We start from the raw sequence: 23,035 nt of genomic DNA, 5'->3' as shown, positions 1-23,035 counted from the left end.
AATACTTATACCAAACATGAAAAATGTATTGTCCATTTCTGGGCCCGTGTTATACTGCACAGCAACATTATGTCATGAACTATATTGATGGCTTAGATACAAACAGAAAGATAATAACCATGCAGTTAGAGTGGGTGGGTGAGTGAGTGAGTGAGTGAGTTGTTGTTGTTGTTGTTGTTGTTGTTGTTGTTGTTGTTGTTGTTGTTCCTTTATTCCTCCTCAAATAAGAGAAGAGTTACACAACAATAAAGCAAAAAACTATCAAATCAGATCAGAGAGGAAAAGTATAAATAATTACAGAAAACTAATTGGAATATTCATGTTTCAAATAAACATGGTGTAGGGTTTGTTTCTAAGTGAGTGAGTGAGTGAGTGAGTGAGTGAGTGAGTGAGTGAGTGAGTGAGTGAGTGAGTGAGTGAGTGTGTGTGTGTGTGTGGGTGGGTGGGTGGGTGGGTGGGTGGGTGATTTGGTGGGTGAGTGAGTGAGTGAGTGAGTGAGTGAGTGAGTGAGTGAGTGAGTGAGTGAGTGAGTGAGTGAGTGAGTGAGTGAGTGAGTGAGGGTGGTTGGGTGGGTGGGTGGGTGGGTGGGTGGGTGGGTGAGTGAGTGAGTGAGTGAGTGAGTGAGTGAGTGAGTGAGTGAGTGAGTGAGTGAGCGAGTGAGTGAGCGAGCATGTGTGTGTGTGTGAGTGAGTGAGTGTGTGTGAGTGAGTAAGTGAGTGAGTGACAAATACCTACATGCAAGCACACATTCATGCATGCATGCATCCATCCATCACCCCCCACACACACACACACACACACACACACACACATACATCTTGCTTATTACTAACACTTTCTTGTAACAGTGATTTTTATTCTTTTCATGGAAATATACATGAAAGAGAAAACAGCACAATAGAAATATAGCCACTAACATTGCTGTATTAAGACTTGTGAGTGAGTGTCCACTGTATATGAATTCCAAAGTATTTCAATACATGTACATGTCTTACCAGCCTCACAGTAAATAAATACACAGCTACATTCCTAAATTGAAATTATGACAATTTTGACATAACATATACAGGGTGTGATTGATTGATTGATAAAACAAATTATTTTATTTGTTTGCTATAATCTATTCTATTTGACATTCATTGTGAGTGGATGCAGCTATAAAGGTTGAACATGTCTTGGGAATCAATTTCCCTCAAAATCACAGTTTTTAAAATATCTCCAAAACTTCACCATGTCACGTGAAAGCTTGTTTTTAGTTCTTTTGAATATCATATAAGAAATTTTTAGGTTCATTGTTTTCAAGGAAATTGACTAACTTCGATTTTCCCATAGACTTAACACAGTAGTCGGTGGCCATATTGGATTCCAAAATGGCTTCTAGTCATTTTGATATCATATTATATTTTCTATTTCAAAAATTTGTATGGTGACCCCTCATTTTTTTCTTTGATTTGAACTGAGAATGGGGTTGACTTTTCCTGAACAAAGTAACAGAAAAACTTTTTTAAACAGTTTATTTCTGAACTTGCATTCTACATTAAAGGCTGAGTATGTTAAGGATTAACATGTAGTTCTCAAATAACTTTTTGTGGTAGGCTTCAAAGATTGCTTGTGGAGTGGACCTATTCTACCTTGTTAAATTTGAAATGATGGTCATCATGAAATATTTTATGATATGTAAACATAAAAATCTAATTTTTGACTTTGAAAATGATACTCCAATAATTCATTAGAAATTCATATTTTTTATGGTAAGATTGTATTTTAACTTCTCATACATCAGCTGCAGCTGAAACTCAAGTAAATCACTTTACTGCCCTGACCACTTACAAGTATTATCAAATCATTCAAATCAGTGCTTGTGGCTATCTACCCCTAAATCATCACGCAAATGGGTTGTTGGTGACCAAGTGGTTACTTACTACAGCTGGGTTTGAACCATGCTCCTATGCATCGATACTATATATCGCTGCCTTCAGTAGTGGCACTGTGTTTGCCTTTATATCACAGAGTTTATATTACACGTTTGCCACCTTTTGAAGTGGATACTGTAACACGCAACTTTCGAGGTGTTGATAATAATTTATTCATAAATAGAATACGCTGACTCAATTTTGAAACATATTCTGATTACAAAAATTCCACCAAAATCTAGTGCAGCATATCGGTATATATACAAATTTAGTAGTTGTATGTCAACCAGCGGCCAGCAATCCTGTGTATACCTTGTCAAAATCTGTTTCATTGATCTAGAATTTCACCACAGAGGAAAAGTTATTGAAATTAGTATCATTTATGAACAAATATGCACGTAGATAACTTTCTTACTATTTATATTTGAACACTGGTTTTATGACAAAATCCAATATGGCTCCCACTGGATGCAGCACTACTTTGGAAAGTTGGACTGGAAGTTGTGGAGGTTGACTTTTTTTATGTTTTATGGTAGCACTGTGTAGCAGCTTGGGTTTGAACCTGTCAAGTACTAGCTGAGTCTGATTAAAAATTAGCCAAATGTGGATGTATTAAAGAAGGGTGATACTTAGTTTGACTCAAGCAAAAAACAAAGCCGTTTTTTCTCCGGTTTCCTCCTGCTTTAACATTAGGGCACCAGGGCACTGCAGAAGTGGTGACCACCAAATTTTGATTTGGATGAATAAAGTAAGTACGAGCATTATGATTGTAATTAGTTTGAACAGGACAGATAGCTACATTTGTTTTTTTGGGGGTTTTTTTGGCTAATTTCCTATCTGTGAGTACATGTATCTACTGGCTCCATCCACAACAATTAAAGTTTACTCTCTGCATATGCATGATACAGTCGGCCATTTTGTGTCATGGCTGACTCATTTGTGTTTTATATAGAATGTTCAAGCACATTGTCACTTGTGCACAGTACAGAGGGAGCACCAACACTTAAAGACTGGACGATATACATATAAAGTCTGTTTCATAAGCCTCTGCAGGTGATAACTACATGAGTTGACATCACATACTTAGAATGGCTCTGTTTCCAACTCAGTCCACATTTCACATCTTTTCAAATATACCTTGTAATTTAACTCTATCTTCAGCATCTTTTTGTTTTTGTTGGTCCTCTAATGTTTTCAGTTCTTTTTTGACGGCTGCAGCTAAGGTAGGATCTAGGTCAGCAACTCTACTGAAGTCTTTCTTTGCTTCAACAAAGTTCCAACAAAATGAATGAGCTTTGGCACGTCTATATAATGCTTTGACATTATCTGTGGCAGAAAAAAAACAGACAATATTATTTTTTGGAAATTGATACTTGACTAGACTCCATGTTATGTAGTAGAAGTAGAGTAGTAATAGTGAAGTCACCTTATCGGAATCCAGTTTTTGAAGTGAATATTCCACTAGGACGTCACCTGGCCAAATGGCATAATAAGTTACGCTGATGATGTCTGAGTGATTTGGACGATAGCTACGTAGTTGCTTCAAAAACTAGATTCCAATAAGCTAACTTCACCATTACTAATTTTTTTTTAATTTCATTATCCAAAAATACTATTAACTATGAGTGAGTTGTAACCTCCTAGAGACATGTAAAAAATAAAAAAATAAAAAAATAGGATCACCCTAAGTAAAAAACAAAAAAATCACATGATTTTGTGTACATGGAACAAATACATGCCCATCTCCATACAGGTACTGAGGTATGTAAATACAGGGTTCTCTGTATTGTACTGCAGTGCAAATATCTATAATATGCAGGTGTTACTGATGCAAGTCATCATTGGTATATAAACAGTAGCAGTGTGATAATGAAAGAATAAAGAATATCGATCTGAACTTGTGAGATTCTTACACTAATGACTTACTTTCATCTTTATCTAAGACAGAAGTGGTATGTTCTATGACTTGATAGTACTCTTTCAATTGAAGTTTACACTGAGCAAAGTTGAGTAACAACGGTATCTTCATTGCATCTAGTCTTTTCCAATCAGTGTCTCCTGGTTTCTCCCTCAGTAATAACTGTTCAAGACATCCTAACGCCTCTGCGTACTTCTCTGAGGCTTTACTGTATTCTTTTTCTTTGTAAAGTGTATTTCCTTCTTCTCGTAGAGTAGGTACAGCATCTAGTTTCTCGGTCTCATTCATGGCCCAGGCTTCTTTCTTGTACTCTCCAGGTAGTTCAACTTGTAATAATTCAAATACGAAGTCCAAAGGTTGCGGCGTTTTTAAGAGTTCATCGAGATCACTGTAGCCGAGGCCGGCCTCTTGAAACTGTGCAATGCCACAGCAGTGTGTCTTGTGTGGATGGGCCACACCTTTGTTGTAATCACGTAGACTTTTAGCAACATGTGGATAGGGAGAACACAGCTGAAAGGAACGAAAAATTTATGTGCATTATTAACATAATAGAAAGATTTACACTGTAAGTTACGTCATGCTGTTCTGCCCATACCGGCCTCCTGGAAGGGTTGACCAATGTGTGAGGGCGCCATATCACGGTATACCTTACAGACTGAAAAAGATTAAAGCAGAGCTTATGGAAGCAAGATGAGAGTGACTGACAGCTTCTCACTGCCATTTCATACTTGTCATGATAATAATTAGGCACCACTTCCTAGACACGTGAAGAATTTCTTTAGAACTCAATTTTCTATCATTTGTTAACAAATAAAAATACATGAAAATGAACAGAGGAATTAAAATGCAAGAGTGTCAATGAGTCTTGTTGCCATGGATATCCTGTATGCAGTGGTCCGTCCCAGGCCATGCTTGCTAACAGTTACCGGTAGGTAGTCTGTAAGGTATGCCATGACAGGGCGCCCTCACACATCGGTCAACCCTTCCAAGAGAGGCGGCCAGTGCGAGCGGAATGATAAGATGTATCTTACAGTCTAACAGTTAGGCTATGCTGTCAGAAAATTGGTTCAAGGTCTGTAATAAATCCAATGGCTCACAGTATCCTGACTTTTAATTGCCATTTCTATGTCATTAAAAACTTATAAAAATATGATTATGAATTGAAAGCACCACCACAGTCACTGACTTGTTTCTCTTGTTTCTCTTTTTTTTACCATCTGACCAATCCATTGTGTTATGACGCAAACTACAATATCAGAAATGATTACCATAAGTAGATGTTATTCTCCAATATTGAAAAAGAAAAAATTGTTGGTGCTGGGAATTGCTCCCAGCGATCTTCTTTCTTCAGCCAAGGAAAACACGATCGACCTAAAGGGCTTTGTCACTACTCATCTAGTGACTCATAGTGACAAAATCTTTAGGTCATGAGTATTTTCTGGCCAAATGAAGAAAAGTACCGGGAAATAATGTAATTATGCCACCCTCAGTAATATCAAAGAAAAAAAGTGGAAAGTAATGGCAGTTTGAACATTTTGATTCATATTTCGAACACAAGCAGAATCAGTGACATAGACACATGTTGCCGTGAAAGTGATGCATGTTGTCGTGACAAAGAATTACCAGGGTTTAAATTTCATATTTTTTGTTCAACTTGGCTTGTGTATGGTACTAGAATATTGGTTATTTACATATTGTCATGGATACTTACCGACTCATCAACGGTGAACTGCGCCACTTCGTTGGCTCTCATTGTCTTCAGACATTTCTCCCACACTTCTAACTTGAATTGTTTCCCCATAAGTAATTCCATTGGTTTATCTATTTTCTTACTGTCATCCAGTACTGTTCTTTCGTCATCCACCTTGATTGTCTTATAATGAAATTTCACCTGAAATTCAAAATAATTGTACAGTATTTTACTGACGATCGATGATGTTAGATTTGGTTTAGTTTATAATATTAGTAAGAAAATTATTCATCTTCCTAAAACAAGTTCTGCTTTCAAATTTGAGTTTACAAATTCCTTCATGTAAAGTACTTCCTTTGTCTGATAGAGGGCGGTAGTCATCAGACAGACCAGTAATCTCTGATGACTAATATTACTTTCATATGTCCATGCCAAGAAATTATTTTGCATTACATGCAAGAGATTTGGTAGTGAATCAATGAACAAAAGGTCTGAGGTATGTTATATTACAAGTTTTGCAACTTATAAAACATATCTATGCGACTAGTTGTAAGCCACAAGTTATTTTCAGCCAATGAGATCTCTTGTTATCAAACTATAAACTAAGTGACATTTCCAGCCAATGAGATAAATTGTAATAAGGGATGCGCTCTAAGAAATATATAAATTACTAGTAATAGATTTCAGCCAATGAGATGCATTCTAAGGAGATGACGATAAACTACTAGATTTCAGCCAATGAGAGCTATTCTATTAAAATGCTAAGATGACTATAAACAACTAGATTTCAGCCAATGAGATGTATTCTACAAAGAGTGTTATAAACAACAATTCCATCTTACCCTGGTACCATCGGGATAATCCGGTACATCTCCTTCTCCAGCATACAATACTTTCTTCTTGATGCCACAATCATCTTTCCCTATGTAAGTTGTCATCTTGATTTATTCTGCTCTTCACTTGAGTCTACACCAGCTGCACAATGTGTATCTTCTTGATTTCCTCACAGGTTAACAGTGGATTTATATTGTTGAATATTGCTCTCATATAACTGCAAACCAACAAATGACACAAAATTATTGTTATTCAGAAATGGTCATACAAAATGACTGGTATTATCACATCGTGTAACTGTGTTCCATATCACATGTAACTGTGCACCATATCACATGCAACTGTGCACCATATCACATGTAACCGTGCACCATATCACATGTAACTGTGTTCCATATCACATGTAACTGTGTTCCATATCACATGTAACTGCACCATATCACATGCAACTGTGCACCATATCACATGTAACCGTGTACCATATCACATGTAACTGTGCACCATATCACATGTAACTGTGCACCATATCACATGTAACTGTGTTCCATATCACATGTAACTGTGCTCCATATTACATGTAACCGTGTACCATATCAAATGTAACTGTGCACCATATTACATGTAACTGTGCACCATATCACATACATATAAGTGTATGCAAGTGTGCACCATATCACATGTAATCGGCCATATTACATGTAACTACCAATATCATATCGTAATACAGGTATGTAGTTGTGCACTGTATTACATGTAAATGAATATTATACCACACATATTTCGTGCTATAGGCACAAAATGTAAAAACAACATATTTAAATGAATGTTGTGATTAGCAATCACGTGCCTGACAGTTGTGATTATTATAATTCATTAGTAGCTCCCTCTGGCTACCACGATAACCATAATAATGTTACCACGGTAACAGGAAGTATCAGTCACATATTCTGTGTTTCATACATTTCATCTTATTTATTCTCATACATTTCTAGCCAGTACCAAACCATTTTTTTGGTTAAAAATTGAATAGTTCTATAATTTTTACAGAGTGTAATATTCGAATGCTCTGATCGTGTGTGTGTATGAGTAACGTTGAAGATGTTAAATATGCTTCTGTGCAACATATTATATTAATAATATAATTGTCATAAATATCGTCACCTGTCAGTCATTGCAAACCATCCTTACAAGTTACAAGTTTAATGTACTTGAACTGAACATCAAATAATAATGCACCACTAGGTCAAAAATATGTCAGATAAGAAACTATTCATTTTCCACGTAAAAATATACCCTATATTATCACGTTGTAGAAGCTTCTACATGTGTAATACTCCGGGTATATCAACAACAGTTTCTAGAAAGATCTTGGTGTACACACCGACTGATCATTTGATGCCCGTCCTTGTCGTCGACATTGATCATTTTCGTGTCTCGCACTTCGTAACCTACCTCAGTGTGGTCCAACTTTGTCTTACAGATTCCATACAATGTACGATTGATAATACTATAGTCACTGGTTAGTTAGAATATATATACTAGTATGTCATCGTATTCCCTTGCGATATATGTAGTTGTCCTAATCTCAACTGACTGACTGACGAGACACATAGCAGTGAAGGTCATAGTCAGGTCACGAATCTGCGCAGAAATCGTGCGCATGAACATAATCAAGCATGGCGTCTCTCGTCACGTTGAGGTTGTGTAATGTTGGTAAAACTGGTAGGTTATCATCATTTTAAATTTCAACTTTCAAACCAAATTCAAATTTTGTGAAGAAATGTGTAAACTGTAACGACTAGAAAAAGTATTTTGCTGTTGCAAGGCTTCGTCCATTTACTCCAGGATACATACACATACAACGTCCTGCCTCATTCTGTAACGGACAGTAACGTGTACGTTAGCCCTCCTAGATCCTCTCTGTAAAGTGTATTATAAAGTAATTTTTTGTACAGAGTTATTACGTATAGTCGGACTGTCCACTTACGATTATTATGAGATAGTATATTTCAGTTAGATTACACAGTAAGCAATACATGTTTAAGAGTTTACCTTGCCACCACGAATGTATCAATGACGTCAAAAAATTTAGAAATGGCTCTATTTCAGTGATTTTCAACATTCATTTTTGCCCTCTGTAAAATAATATAGAAATTTTTGAATTACAAGTACATGTATTAATTTTACCACCCTTTCTGTTTGACATAGAGATGCACTATAATTGAATCAGACTACTTAAATACATGTATCATAAACAGTCTGTCATGAAAATTTGCAAACAAAAATGTGTGGCGACATAAAATGTTACACAGAAATTCGAAATCTACAAATTATTAAAATTGCATTTGTTGTTTTTCAGCACTTAGGAATACTTCACTGAAGGCATGGATAGAGTCATCATATGTGAGTATCTTTCTAACTAGCACATCTACTATCTACTGCACTGGCTAAAACCGTGTGACCCCAAGAGAATGTTCCCCAAAGTTCCCCAATATTTTTCTTTGTTCATCCAAGGAAAATACTCGTGACCTAAGGGGCATTGTCACTATGAGTTGCTAGACGAGGAATGACAAATCCTTAGGTTAGGCGTATTTTCCGGCAGGGTGAAGACAAATATGGGGGAAATAATATAATTATACCTCCACAAGCATCTAATTTACGTCATTTTTCACATACACATACAATCTTAGGCATCCCCTCTCCCATCAAGTGGATGTGAACTGGAACATTTCCTGTAGCCTCAGTGGTATTATTTCTTGTTTGCATGCTCTTGTTAGGTGCCATTATTTTATGTATATGAGACTGAATCTGAGACTCAGTATGAGACTAACCTCATATTGTCCTCCAATATGAATCTGATTCTGAATCTGAGACTAACTTTATACACGTCAACCACAATGTTGGGAAATATAAAAGTTGAAAGTTGATTTTTATATGTGTTTCATTTATTTACATGTAACACTATTTCCAACTTTTCCCAACCTTTCCCCAGCAGAATCAACAACTTCTTAGTCACTCTCGTGTTTTGTCAAGATTGTATGCCACTGATGGCAAAAAGGTATATGACAGAAAGAAACCACATCTAAACATTGGAACTATTGGCCATGTTGATCATGGCAAGACTACACTGACAGCTGCCATTACTAAAGGTAACGTATGCTGGTCAAATGTCTGGTTAAGGAATGATGGTTGAAAGACTCGTTAAGGTATGATGGGTGAAAGACTAATGTATGCTGGTCAAATGTCTAGATCGAGAGACCAACTCGCAGTCTGCAAGCTGTTGGTTCAAGATAGCCACCATATGAAAGCATGTAGCCAATTTAAATTTATTGCCAACTATTATATTTTCAATCATAGCAATAGATGTGCTTGTAACACATTGTAACATTAATGATAAGATTATAAGATTATTTGTTACTTTCAATAGTAAGTGACATCCAGTCATTAGTTCTCAGTGTATTACCCTACATACATGTACATGTTACTGATGTACATTATGGATTGTTCATTCAACATCTCTATTGATTGGCTCAAACACATGCTTGCCAAACATTCATTAGGGTTTTCATAGACTTTTAGATACGTCATGTTGTTCCACTCTCATCAGCCTTCCCTAAGAGGGATAGGCCATTGGGCGAGGGCGCCCTGACACAGAGAGTCTTACAGACTTGCGGGTAGTCGTAGAGTGAGTTCAGAATAAAAGCCATTAGTGATGATCCGTTAGCTAGCCTGTCCACGGTACTGATCTGTGAATACGATAACTCTCATAATAAATGAGAGCTACCGCAGTCAAAGATCCAGTGCCATGGACAGTCTAGCTAACGGATCGCAAACAGCTTTTATCCTGAACATGTCAATAGACAAACTAAGTGAAAAGTTTTAGGGGCTGACATCAACAAGTTGAAAAGCATTTGGTTGATTCGTAACATTCTATTGTATGATGGGATTTGTTACAGTGTTAGCAGAAGCAGGACACGGAGAAACCAAATTCCACAAATACGATGAAATCGACAAAGCACCAGAAGAAAGGAAACGTGGTATTACCATTAACTCAGCCCATGTGGAATACGAAACAGAAAACAGACATTATGCTCATACAGACTGTCCAGGACATTTAGATTACATCAAGGTGAGAAACTAATAATTTTGAAGACTAATAATTCAGACCATAATTTTGAAGGACGTGGGTCTGGGGTTGTAAGAACTTTGTATGTTTGGCAGTTCGTAGCTCAGGCTAGAGATGAAAATTTTGAAAAACTAAGATCAGGTCTTCATCATGTTTGTTTGAAATTTGTCAACAGAATATGATCACTGGCGCTGCTCAGATGGAAGGAGCTATTTTGGTTGTCGCTGCAGATGATGGACAGATGCCACAAACAAGGGAACACTTACTCCTAGCAAGACAGGTAGTGCATCATTGTCAAATGTCATAAATATGGCTGGCTCTTAATCAAATGTTATGACCATTGAATGGGTCAGAGTGACTGACCTGTAATCTGCTCGAGAATCATTGGTTCTCTGTCACTTTGTTTCTGAAATTTAGTATTCATTATTTGAACCACTCTAGTGACTCAGTTGTCTCAGTCATATCAATGAGTAGCTGGTAGGAAATGATTACTCTATTATGCAAATGGATTAATCCAATGTGTTAAATGGCAGCAAGTATTGTATACTTAATAATACCATAAGTAAGGTGATGAATTATAATTAATGTACAACGATAGGGCTATGCCAGGGTAAGGATTGTACTGTAACAACACATGGAGTATATTGTGGGGAAAGGGTTTTTATGAAAATGTTTCTTGCATGCAAAGATGTTTCTGCCAGTCTTTGTGTCTGGCTGGCTGTCTGTGTGTCTTGTCAGTCTGGTTGACCAGCTGTTTGTCAATCTGGCTACCTGCTTTCTGTCTGTATTGTCTGTATATGCATGTGTGTCTGTTTCAAAGTATGTTAGTGCCAGTCTAGGTGCAGTTAAAGTTGAAACAAATTTATGAATTATAATATACTCATAATACATACATGTTCCATTTTGCACAGATTGGTATGGAGAGGATCGTTGTCTTCATCAACAAGGCTGATGTTGTAGATTCTGAAGTTCTAGAACTTGTTGAAATGGAAATGAGAGATGTATTGAGTGAATATGGCTTTGATGGCGAAAATGCTCCCATCATCACAGGCTCTGCATTGCAAGCCTTAGAGGTGAGTCAAATAGACCATTAGTGACTGATAATGAGCTATATTAATTTGAACATAACTGATAAGAACATGTTGGTGAATTTCAGCCAACATATATACATAATACTTGTGCATTGGATTTTGACAGGATATCACCGTCTTGAATAATCAGCCCTCGGTTTATAACATATTAATGAGTTCTGTCTGTTCACCCTACAGGGCAGAATGACAGACATTGGAGTGAAGGCCATCAAAGACCTTGTAGCAGCTGTAGATGAATATATACCACTACCTGTCAGAGACTTAGATAAACCATTTATGTTACCAATAGAAACTATCTATTCTATCCAAGGTAAGGGCAGACCAGTCAAGAGCTGTAAAGTGTTTGGAAGTAATTCTCTGGGTTTTGTCGTAATGCTCTGATCAGTGTCTCACACACACACACACACACACACACACACACACACACACACACACACAGAAGAAAGACCAAAAGATCTAACATAATCTCCCTCCCAAAATACTACAATACATTGACTTTGAACACTTTCACAAAGGATGTAGACATGTATTGTTGTGACTTGAGCTTTGACTGTGACCTTCAGGGTCAATTTTCAAAATGCAGCCATTTCCTACATATCAGACTCTTTTTAGTATTATTTGTTGCCGCTTAAATTTCTTCTAAATCGTGTCTCTATTTAGTCACATAGAAGTAAAGTATTTGGGGGGACTGTGTCTTCTATGAAGGCCTGTTCAAACACGTTGAACTTGGTTTTATGTATGGTATAATACACTGTTATTCATAGGTCTTCATATTTTTGTACATTAGGTCGTGGTACCGTGGTTACTGGCCGACTTGAAAGAGGGACGGTCAAGAAAGGTGATGAAGCAGAATTTATTGGCCACAATAAGAAAATCAAGTGTATAATAACAGGTGAGTACAATGGTTGCCATGGCATCTTGCTTGTTAATGGGCAGTTCACATATCTCTCTCGCTGATGAGAATCTCTTCCAAGAATGATTGACAGTTGATTGTGAGGTAGACCACATAATTTGTGAGGTAAACCACATAATTTGTGAGGTAGACCACATTTTTGTGAGGTAGACCACAAAATTTGTGAGGTAGACCACAATTTATTTGGTGGACAATAATTTTTGAAGAAGACTACACAATTTGGGAGGAAGACCGCATAATTTGTGAGGTAGACCACATAACGTGTGAGGTATACCACGTTTGTGTGAGATAGACCACATAATTTGTGAGGTAGACCACACGATTTGTGAGGAAGACCGCAATTTATGAAGTAGACCACATTATTTCAAACATAACTTATCAGGTCACTACATGTTTTGACAGTATTGTAACTTCTTCTAAATTCCATACTACGAGTGCAGCTAGTTTGATGTTTCTGTTGCCCTTTGACCTGTAGGCATTGAGACATTTCACAAGACATTGGCGGTCAGTGAAGCTGGGGACCAGCTAGGTGCTTTGGTTCGTGGTATTAAACGTGATGATGTCAAACGTGGTATGATTTTATGTAAACCTGGCTCATGCAAGGCACACCGAAATGTAGAAGCACAGGTAAACAACTGAATTCTTTCATTAGATATGAGTTACTCTCTTTGTATTTACACAAAAAAACTACCATTTCAGGAAAACAGGATTAACCCTAAATAGCGGTGAAAATAGCACGATTTCATCAATAAATGTATTCATATACTGAGTCAAATGAAATGGACAGTTAGATGTTATTTCCCAAATACTTTTCCTTGTTCAGCTAGTTATTTATTATAAGTGGCCTAAGGGGCCTTGTCACTACCAGTTGAAGGCAAATATTGACAAACAGTTATGCTACTAGTGTTTGCCAGCTAAATAAAGAAAACTGGTGTGAATTTGATGGCATCAGTGCAGCAAGTATAACATTTGAAAAATGGGGACAAATAACATCGAGTTTGAGCATTTTGACTCGTGTTTCAAACACTGTAGAACCAATTATGTAGATGTCTGTTGTCATAGAATGCCTAAGGGTCGAATCATGTATTTTCTGTTTGAGTGCATGCAGTATGGCTTGTGCGTGGTATAATGACAGTGTTTTTGTTACAGTGTTTTTGCTAAGGTTTGGGAACCCCGGTAACAGAAAGGGGGAAAGAGGTAAAACTGGTAGTGCTTCCCATGCAATGTATCATAGTTTAGGTGGGGAACCCCGGTAAAATGATGTGGGAACCCCGGTAGATTTTACCTACTTACCGCCCTTAAATAAAACACTGTGTTATGGGTGGTAAGCAGGTAAAATCTATCTGATTTCCCCAGGAACATTTTACCAGGGTTTCCCCACCAAAATTATGGGAAACTTTAAGCAAAGTTTACCAGGTTTCCCTCCTCTGTTTCTGGGGTTCCCAGACCTTAGCAACAACACTGAACTGTGATCCACTGATTGGTAAAATTGTCTTTAATTTCTGTAGGTTTACATACTGAGTACAGATGAGGGAGGCAGACATAAACCATTCACAAGTAACTATACACCAGTTATGTTTTCCCATACATGGGATATGGCTTCCAGAATTACACTACCAGAAGATAAAGAACTTGTTATGCCAGGTATGTAGTGATCAGTAGATAATCAGCACACTTTAAACTGTGTAAGCTGTATGGTGTATGGACAATACAGGTTATTTTGTAGGCTGATTGGACAACACAAGTCTGTGAAGCAAAATGATTGGACAACCCAGTCTATTATGCAAAATGATTGGATAACCCAGTCTATCATGCAAGGTGATAGGATAACCCAGTCTATGATGCAAGCTGATTGGACAGCACAGAGTGTAGGTGATCAGAAAAGTTTTTTAAAAAAATAACCAAGTAATGAGGATACTTATTATCTTCATTGATCCAAATAAATTATAATATTTTTTATCATGGCCACCACAGTAGTTGATGTCGTGTTCATGGCCATTGCACTGTGCAGCACCTAACGTATTAATCAGCAGAAAACCAAAGCATCCTGGGAAAATCGTTACTGTTCCATGGGGTCAAACCTAGCAGCGCTCATCTTACTTACAAAGCAGGTTAACCAGAAAAATGACCACTCAACTCAAGATATGGAATGATATGATAATAGATATCTACCATTATTTACATCATAGCGCCCTCTTGTGGCATTGTTGCATTATTGGAAGCTTTCGTTTTTTTCTTCTCAATAGGTGAAGATGTAACTTTAAAACTTCAACTTATTAAACCAATGGTGACAGAAGTTGGTCAACGATTTACTTTACGAGATGGGAAAAGTACCATCGGGACTGGTGTTATCACCAAAATTCTACCTGAAGAATCATGAAAAGATCGTCAGAGATGACCACAAATTATGTGGACATAAACACTTTCCAATATTTCCATTGATGATTTGAAGATTGAATATGTGATATATTGTGTTGATCACCAGAACTCAAGAATTGAAATTCAGAAATGTATGAGAAGCTGAGACCTAGGGAAGGATCGTTTTTCAGTCTTTTCTCAAGAATTTGCGTTGAGGAGTGAAATGGTTTGATATTCAAATATGTATGAAAAATAATGTAGTTCGTAACATGTAGAATTGGTCATTCTTATAATATGTAGGAATTATGATTTTTTTTTTCTCCAAATATAAGAGGCATTGCAAATGGCCTTTCCAATATTCTTTTCTCAAGAACGAAGAGTTCCATTTGAGCTGCAATATTTTTTGTCGTGCACTACTTTATGCAGTGTAATGTATCCATGCAAATATTTAGTATTACAATTCAATATATTCATACTTACAGATTACAATATTTCAACATTGATGGCATGCTTACTGTTACATTTTAGTATTGTATTTCATATTATAACACAGTGTGTTCATATAGCCTTCAGTGATTGGCTTAGATCGTATCACATGGTATGGACTATTGACCCAAAAGTGACCTCAATTTGCATATAGGGGCACTATTAGTGTTCTATTTTCCCTAGGGTAATATTCAAGTAGCACGGAAGTTTTATCGGGGATTTGTTTTGACTATAGAAAGAATATGTGCTTAAGAATGCAATGTGTTAGAAAACACTTATTTCCTGTCCTTAATCGGGCACTAGTAGATGTAAAATTACACTTCGTGCTGTTATGTAGTAACTTTTTCCTGCAGCTTTCAGCCACAACAAATAGTTACTACTTAACAGCCCTTGTGGTAATTATAATAGATGTTTACTAGTGCCCTAATAGCTAGGCATTAAGTGTATATTCATAACAGTAAACCAGTGGACTAGGGGGTCAACTGTCTTGTATCTCACCTTATGTTTATACATGTTCTCCTCATACTGCAATGTGGTGCCTGTGCGTAATAGCTTATTTATGTACAAACTTGTTTTAAAAATAAAAAGACCAACCATTTTTTCCAGCATTTGTTTTATCTTATTGTTATTTAAGTATATTGCAGTGTGTTGGAATGGCATTGTATCCAGGGTACAGTGTGTTAGCATGGTGTCAGTGTTCTGGGTACAGTGTGTTAGCATGGTGTCAGTATCCAGGGTACAATGTGTTAGCATCCGAAGTGCGTGTCAGCATTAATTTAGTATTTGATTTCTTATCCTTCCATCGAGGATATTATTTTTCCTTCAATGTTTATGCCAGATTGCTACTAGAAATATAGGAATGGTTAGGTCATGATAAACATGTAAATTGGGCTTCCTGACAACCAAACTACAAATTCTCATTAACCAGTGTCAAGGTAAGGAAAGGATTGAGAAACAATGAAAATGGGGTATTTTTGGTAAAATAAATGACAGTAATATATATAGTATCTATTGTAATACCTACTAGTACATTACCATGGTTACCATTTACCATATACAACAGCTGTAACTGGAGTAGTATTGTTTCGATTAGATAGCCAACAATATATTTACTGAAGATAGTTAAAATACCAATAATTGCCGGGACGTTGATCAGAGGTTGATTTTATCCACAACTATTGCAGTAATGAGTGGAAATCATGATTGCATTGAGGGCAGTAATGTTAGTGTTTGGGTGCACACCTAAAAATCTTTATTTCTCTAATAAAAATTGGAAATGTGATTTGGTTTACACAGCATCCCCAAATAAATACACCAAGATTTATTGTACCAGACTGTGTACTGCTACACAAATGTGTTTATCCACAGGTGATTCAATACTGTACATGGTGTATGATATTCTTTCTAACAAAAACAGTTTGAAAATAAATGTTACAGTTGCTGCCAGTACAGTTTTACCCAGAGATGTGTTGAAAAGTTTAGCTAGTTTTAGTTGAATGTGTTTGAAAATATGGCCATCCCTACAAATCCATATGCTAGTTTGGGATTTTCCATCCTTATCAAGGGAAGTAACTCTTCCAGTAATGCGATCCTTACAGCATAAACACTAATTCCAGTTTTTAAAATTACATGTATAGGATCTCTGTGACTGGATTTTAGTGCAAAGAAGTTTTTTTTTAAACAACAAAAGTGTGGGAAATAAATGAGGCAGTTACCAAGTTTTATTTTTCTATTACAATTTATTTTTAATTTCAAATGCAATTTTATCCTCCAGCTCTGTATTCTTGTAATTGCAATGATTATCATTTGAACTTAGATGGTATATCTAAAATTTATTCAAAAAACTGATTATCGTGTTACTATGGATGTGTTTAGCATTATAATAATATATTATTAAGCAGTTTTTGTTGTATAGAGCTTATATACAAGTATGTGTTCCATGACAGGAATATGCATTGATTGTACATACTGTAAGTACGGTGTGAAACGACCACTTCCGGTCCGGTCATAATTTTTGAGTAAATGCCACCAACTAGTCTGTATTACCCAAGTAAAATTATTTCAGTGTGCAAACCTGATTTATAGTGTTCATGGATTAGGTATCATGTGACCAAAAAACTGACCATTTTTTAGACCGGTAGCCTAGGTTGACTGAATGGGCAACTTATTTTCATTGTTCTTGACCAATGTCATTCTAGTTCATTTATAATGTTCATAGGTATTATATGACCAAAAACTTATAATTTTGTGACCAATAGCCAAGGTAGACAAGATGTGATGTTGTATCTTGGCTAAAACCTGCTGAAGTATGTGTTTGGTATCTCCATTGTTCTTGACCAATGCATTTCTAGTGTTTGCTATCTCCATTGTTCTTGACCAATGCAGTTCTAGTGTTTGCTATCCATTGTTCTTGACCAATGCAGTTCTAGTGTTTGCTATATCCATTGTTCTTGACCAATGCAGTTCTAGTGTTTGCTATATCCATTGTTCTTGACCAATGCAGTTCTAGTGTTTGCTATATCCATTGTTCTTGACCAATGCAGTTCTAGTGTTTGCTATATCCATTGTTCTTGACCAATGCAGTTCTAGTGTTTGCTATATCCATTGTTCTTGACCAATGCATTTCTAGTGTTTGCTATATCCATTGTTCTTGACCAATTCAGTTCTAGTGTTTGCTAAATCCATTGTTCTTGACAAATGCATTTCTAGTGTTTGCTATATCCATTGTTCTTAACAAATGCAGTTCTAGTGTTTGCTACATCAATTATTCTTGACCAATGAGTTCTAGTGTTTGCTATATCCATTGTTCTTGACCAATGCAGTTCTAGTGTTTGCTATATCCATTGTTCTTGACCAATGCAGTTCTAGTGTTTGCTATATCCATTGTTCTTGACCAATTCAGTTCTAGTGTTTGCTATATCCATTGTTCTTGACCAATTCAGTTCTAGTGTTTGTTATATCCATTGTTCTTGACAAATGCAGTTCTTAGATTTAGGTGTTTTGATGTATCCATAACTCTTGACCAAATTAGTCTTTGTTATTTTCGTCATTCTTTTCTCGATCAAGACTTCTAATGTGAGTCCAAATACACCAAAGCTGCATGTTGAAAAAAAGAGACATTTTCACCACAAAATTACCACAACAGGATTAATTAACTGGTGGTAAAGGGTTCAAAATGGTCATTCTGCACAGTCCTCAGATTTCAGAATTTTGAAGAAAAAAAACTAGACTGGTTTTTATTTCACGACTGAAATTACTGCATATAGTTACTAAAATGAAAGTTTACAATATGTCTTAAACATTATTACATGTGTACATACATACCAGCAATTACTTGCACTGGTGCATGTACATACTAGTGTTATTTTCCCTGCAGTGCAATACCGAAAACATTATTGCATAACTGCATGTAAATGATACGCAAATGAGGACACAATCCTTCCCTACACATGAAATCCCATTGTATGATTTTTATACTTTTTTATGGAAATTTGCCATCCATTTCAGATAAATATATATGATAATAACAGAACCCAATGCTACGTGAGTTCCAGTGTGGGTACTGGAGTATTTGCACTCATGCTTGCAGTGTTTTCTGCTGCATTTCATTCACTATACTCGTGAAAATATGGGCACAGAGAACACTGCAAGCACTCATGAAAACCCCCTCACTTGCACTCGTGTATCATGGGGTTCTGTAATATTATCAATCATGTTTATACTAAATCATTAAAATCCCTTTTTTTAATACAATGACAAACTAATTTTATCCCTTCCCCCTCCTCCTCCTCATCTGTTGAATTATATCTCTACATGTTCTTGTTTTATAATTTGTAATATTGGCAATTCCTCTAGGAATTTGACTGAATAACTCAATAAATACATATTAAATAAATAACCCACCTCTACAGCTAAACACAATGCACGTCCAATACTCATAGTACTGATACCAAGATATTGTAACCACATAGGTATCCCAAGATTATCAGTCAAAACATGTGTGTAGTGACCATATAGCCATATTGGTAATACATGGATACCACATATCACAAGTGTTCCTAGTGGAGTCTTAAAACCTGGTAAGGAAATGATATGTAGTTATAGATAGTATACTATGCACAAGCCAGATTCAACAAAAAATATGGAATATATACTCTTGTCTATGTCATGACAACGCATGTCTACACACAGACAACTAACTAGTGTGTTAGTTGTCTGTGGTCTACATTACTGGTTCTGTTGTGTTTAAAATAAGAATCAAAATGTTCAAAATTGCCATTACTTTTCCTCGATTTTTCTTTGATATTACTAGCACTGGTATAATTATGTTATTCTCCAATATTATCCTTCATTCAGCCGAAAAATACCTAAGGGTGGTCACTACTCATCTAGTGACTCGTAGTGGCAAAAGTCACTTGTGTTTTCCTTGGCTGAACAGAGAAAAATATTGGAGAATAACATCTATATTTCACATGAAATGGTGAATAAGTATGATAGCATGTACAAATAATATAATGTGGTTCTGAAATAAAGTATAGATAATGTAGAAATAGTATATACCAACGATAATGTAGAAATACTATAGATAATGTAGATATAGCATATAGTGTAGTTAAAGATAGAAATGTATAATCTATCAGAAGACTGAGAGATTGTATCATGTCTGATTGTATTACACTTACCATTGGCCATTACTTTTTGTACATGCCAGGGTGCATTTTGGAACGCTGCTTTCCAATCTGCACCAAGTTGACTATGTGTACACACAAACACACACCATTCAATAGATGTTACAAGCCAACCCCACTGAAATATATATTAAACAAACAAACATATGTACGGCTCAAAACTTACATAGAGTAAATTGCAAAAACAATAATTTTGTGGTGTTGCAATTTACCATCAGTGACACAGTGACTTTTTCCTGATCTGACCATAGAGGGCGTCAGGGTTTGTTAAATGGCCAGAATCAATGACTATAGAGTTGGTTGGGTTATGAGAAATATGGAAATAAAAATAGTGCCACTTCAACTGACACACACTCATTAATGTATACGCTACAAAAAAAACAGAAACTGTATAAGTATAACTCATCTTCATTGCATAAACAGACATTATACAAATGTTACTAACTTACATGGTATAATCTGCACCATAGCATACCTCTTCCGAGATTATCCACAACAACGTCCAACTTAAAGCAAAATAAAAGAGTATTATTGAGAAGAATATTCTTTTAGGTGATCACCCCTCGGTAGAGTATGGTAATACTGGTACGTTCACATGCATCACATTATGTTACAGTACATTACTATACATACATTATCACTCTGGTAATTGAGCCTTCTGTTGAATAAGACAGAGACAAAGTAAAACTATGGTCCCAACATGTTGATCCAACCACAGTGGTAAGCTATTGAATGGACATTGGTTTAATTATAGTCTCAGTAGGGAGCATTACACTGAGAGTTTCATGAACTTGTCAGAGTACTCTTTTTGGACTTCCAACATTTACATTTATGTTGATACAACAGTGATAATCTATTGAATGGTCCTTAGTTTAATTATAGTCTCAGTAGGGGGGGGGGGGGGGGGGGGGTCATCACATATCATAATTTTATTGATGGAATTCCATGAACTTGCAGTGTACTGTTTTGGGACTTCCAATATTTACACCATTTTGATCACAGCATGATTAGAATCACACAACAGAGGAACCGGTCACTCATGTGTGTAATCTACCACATTGAAGAACAATATGTTTAGTCTGCGCCTATCTTAGTAAACCGAGGCTGGATTACCAGAGTCATATCCAGTCAAAATACAGAATTTATAAACAAGTATCATTTGCTAAATTTTGAATCACTATCATTTCTTTTTCCATGCCTTTATAAATTTTAAGTTTGAACATATTTTATTAAATTAAAGGTAATATCGTCTCAATGATTATATATCAGTCTTTTAAAGTGGTGATTTATTCACATCAAAATGTTCTTACCCAAGCACCAAACGCTGAAACTTGATTTAGTTTTCTCGCCACAAAGCCATCAATTCCTACAGCAAAGCAATCAATAACAACAACTTGGTAAAAAAAAAACAATACTATCAATGGCACTATACCACATTACTTGATCACACATATATTGAAATTAATAATTACAAAGTTGTCATGATCAGAGAAGAAATTTTTAGTAAGTTTATAGTTGCTACAGCAATTGTCACGGTTGCTAAGTGACTTGATCTGGTTGTCTGGGTAACAATCACACAGGTGGTCTGGGTACCAAGAAAATATCAAATCACTAGTGATATTGAAATCAAGTTATCACCTCATTTTGATTTCAAATCTGTGCTAATTCAATTATTTCTATTACTGTCTATAAGTTAGATATTATTATGAATTTGATTTATTTATCATTTATTTATTTATTTATAATTTATTTATTTATTTATCCAATTTATTTATTTTTTTATTTATCTATTTATTTTATTTTTTTATTTATTTATTTAGTTAGTTAATTATTGTATTTATTTATAATTTATTTATTTATTTATAATTTATTTATTTATTTATTTAATTGATTTATCTTTTATTTATCTATTTATTTATTTTATTTGTTTATTTATTAATTTAGTTAGTTATTGTATTTATTTATAATTTATTTATTTATTTATTTATTTATATATTTTTTTATTATTTTTTTTTTATTTATCTATTTTTTTATTTTTTTATTTTTTTATTTATCTATTTATTTTATTTTTTTATTTATTTATTTATTTATCATTTATTTATTTATTTATTTATTTATTTATTTATTTATTTATTTATAAACAGCAATACATCCATAAAATGGTTTTTGAGTCAATTGCAATAAAATATCACAAACACATTTCAAATTAATACACGACAGATAAAAAAATGCAATAATATAGAACACCGAACAAAGACCAAATCAGAGATGACCAAAATGTGAAATTTGTGCTACACCACATGTGATTACAAAACTTACCATCTAGTATGACTGAAATACTATATATTACAACAAACAAAACTGGCCTTGCATCAAAGAATAAATACCCTGTAAACAATAGCAGCAATCTAAGATACCCTGAAGACAAAACAAAAAAATGTTACATGTAAATATATGTATATAAAGTAAAGTAGTAAAATAAAGTGCTTGAACTTATGATATCAAATTTTCACAATGATTTAGTTCAAGATCTGCTAGCATAATAAGTAACATTCTACTAGTACAATGCATTCCCTCAATGTCAATGACAAATTTGAACTGTTACCAAAAAAATGCACAGCACAGGAAGTTGTATGGCACTGCATGGGATGGTGCAGGCTAGTATTACTACTACTAGTCCTGGTGTTGAGCGAAACGCATGCACCGTCTGCAAGCAGGACTACGCATACGATATACTACTTTCAGTGTCACATACCTATAATATTGGGGATATACAGAAATACGTTTTGTGACATGACGCTGGAACAAAGTCATGAAATGCAGTGACAGACACGAATGTAACTCTCCTATTCTTGATACTCCCGTGTTATTGTTGCGTCTTGGCAAATGGGGGAGGGGCGTCCACGTTTGTTATGTCTATGGCAGTGCGGCCAGACGTACGTAACGTAAACACTAACATTTCCAGCTGAGATTATGGCCTGTCTAAGAAGGCCTATAAAAGACGCAATCTGAATGGTC

General features: G+C 35.5%; 3 protein-coding genes across 4 annotated transcripts; 1 reads left to right on the top strand and 2 right to left on the bottom strand.

The window, feature by feature from the left end:
• Nucleotides 1-835: 835 nt before the first annotated feature.
• LOC144448854 (AH receptor-interacting protein-like) lies at nucleotides 836-7,974 on the bottom strand. The gene is made up of 5 exons (XM_078139165.1): nucleotides 7,808-7,974; nucleotides 6,364-6,572; nucleotides 5,543-5,722; nucleotides 3,840-4,341; nucleotides 836-3,239 (listed from the first exon to the last, which is right to left on the bottom strand). Exons 2-5 carry the CDS (start codon nucleotides 6,457-6,459, stop codon nucleotides 3,031-3,033), a joined length of 987 nt encoding a protein of 328 aa, XP_077995291.1. The 5' UTR covers nucleotides 6,460-6,572; nucleotides 7,808-7,974; the 3' UTR covers nucleotides 836-3,030.
• LOC144448853 (elongation factor Tu, mitochondrial-like) lies at nucleotides 7,762-15,937 on the top strand. Of its 2 annotated transcripts, none has more exons than XM_078139164.1 (11): nucleotides 7,762-8,077; nucleotides 8,715-8,758; nucleotides 9,351-9,504; nucleotides 10,312-10,484; nucleotides 10,657-10,761; nucleotides 11,393-11,554; nucleotides 11,750-11,882; nucleotides 12,360-12,464; nucleotides 12,961-13,112; nucleotides 13,994-14,129; nucleotides 14,732-15,937. In XM_078139164.1, exons 1-11 carry the CDS (start codon nucleotides 8,032-8,034, stop codon nucleotides 14,863-14,865), a joined length of 1,344 nt encoding a protein of 447 aa, XP_077995290.1. In that variant the 5' UTR covers nucleotides 7,762-8,031; the 3' UTR covers nucleotides 14,866-15,937. The 2 variants fall into 2 exon arrangements, with proteins under 2 accessions (XP_077995290.1, XP_077995289.1); XM_078139163.1 differs by having other exon boundaries at nucleotides 9,348-9,504.
• Nucleotides 15,938-17,210: 1,273 nt separating this feature from the next.
• LOC144449458 (uncharacterized) lies at nucleotides 17,211-22,969 on the bottom strand. Its single transcript, XM_078139990.1, has 7 exons — nucleotides 22,773-22,969; nucleotides 22,337-22,435; nucleotides 21,328-21,383; nucleotides 20,467-20,523; nucleotides 20,012-20,135; nucleotides 19,233-19,405; nucleotides 17,211-18,425 (listed from the first exon to the last, which is right to left on the bottom strand). Exons 1-7 carry the CDS (start codon nucleotides 22,810-22,812, stop codon nucleotides 18,357-18,359), a joined length of 618 nt encoding a protein of 205 aa, XP_077996116.1. The 5' UTR covers nucleotides 22,813-22,969; the 3' UTR covers nucleotides 17,211-18,356.
• Nucleotides 22,970-23,035: the final 66 nt, after the last annotated feature.

The sequence above is a fragment of the Glandiceps talaboti genome, chromosome 18, assembly GCF_964340395.1.
Source record: "Glandiceps talaboti chromosome 18, keGlaTala1.1, whole genome shotgun sequence".
Classification (NCBI taxonomy): domain Eukaryota; kingdom Metazoa; phylum Hemichordata; class Enteropneusta; family Spengelidae; genus Glandiceps; species Glandiceps talaboti.
Note: the sequence above shows the minus strand (reverse complement) of the source record. Positions and strands in the feature narration are given on the sequence as shown.

Bases quoted from the DNA above. Each gene is read 5' to 3' on its own strand.
- LOC144448854 (XM_078139165.1), bottom strand. From the start codon at position 6,459: ATGACAACTTACATAGGGAAAGATGATTGTGGCATCAAGAAGAAAGTA. The intron at 4,342-5,542 runs GTAAGTATCCAT...CGTTCCTTTCAG, and splicing joins AGTTCACCGTTGATGAGTCG to CTGTGTTCTCCCTATCCACA. The intron at 3,240-3,839 runs GTAAGTCATTAG...TTTCTGCCACAG, and splicing joins TGTCTTAGATAAAGATGAAA to ATAATGTCAAAGCATTATAT.
- LOC144448853 (XM_078139163.1), top strand. From the start codon at position 8,032: ATGGCGTCTCTCGTCACGTTGAGGTTGTGTAATGTTGGTAAAACTG. The intron at 13,113-13,993 runs GTAAACAACTGA...TAATTTCTGTAG, and splicing joins ACCGAAATGTAGAAGCACAG to GTTTACATACTGAGTACAGA. The intron at 14,130-14,731 runs GTATGTAGTGAT...TCTTCTCAATAG, and splicing joins TAAAGAACTTGTTATGCCAG to GTGAAGATGTAACTTTAAAA.
- LOC144449458 (XM_078139990.1), bottom strand. From the start codon at position 22,812: ATGTCACAAAACGTATTTCTGTATATCCCCAATATTATAG. The intron at 22,436-22,772 runs GTATGTGACACT...TTTTGTCTTCAG, and splicing joins GTATATCCCCAATATTATAG to GGTATCTTAGATTGCTGCTA. The intron at 18,426-19,232 runs GTGGGTTATTTA...TTCAACATGCAG, and splicing joins CATTGTGTTTAGCTGTAGAG to CTTTGGTGTATTTGGACTCA.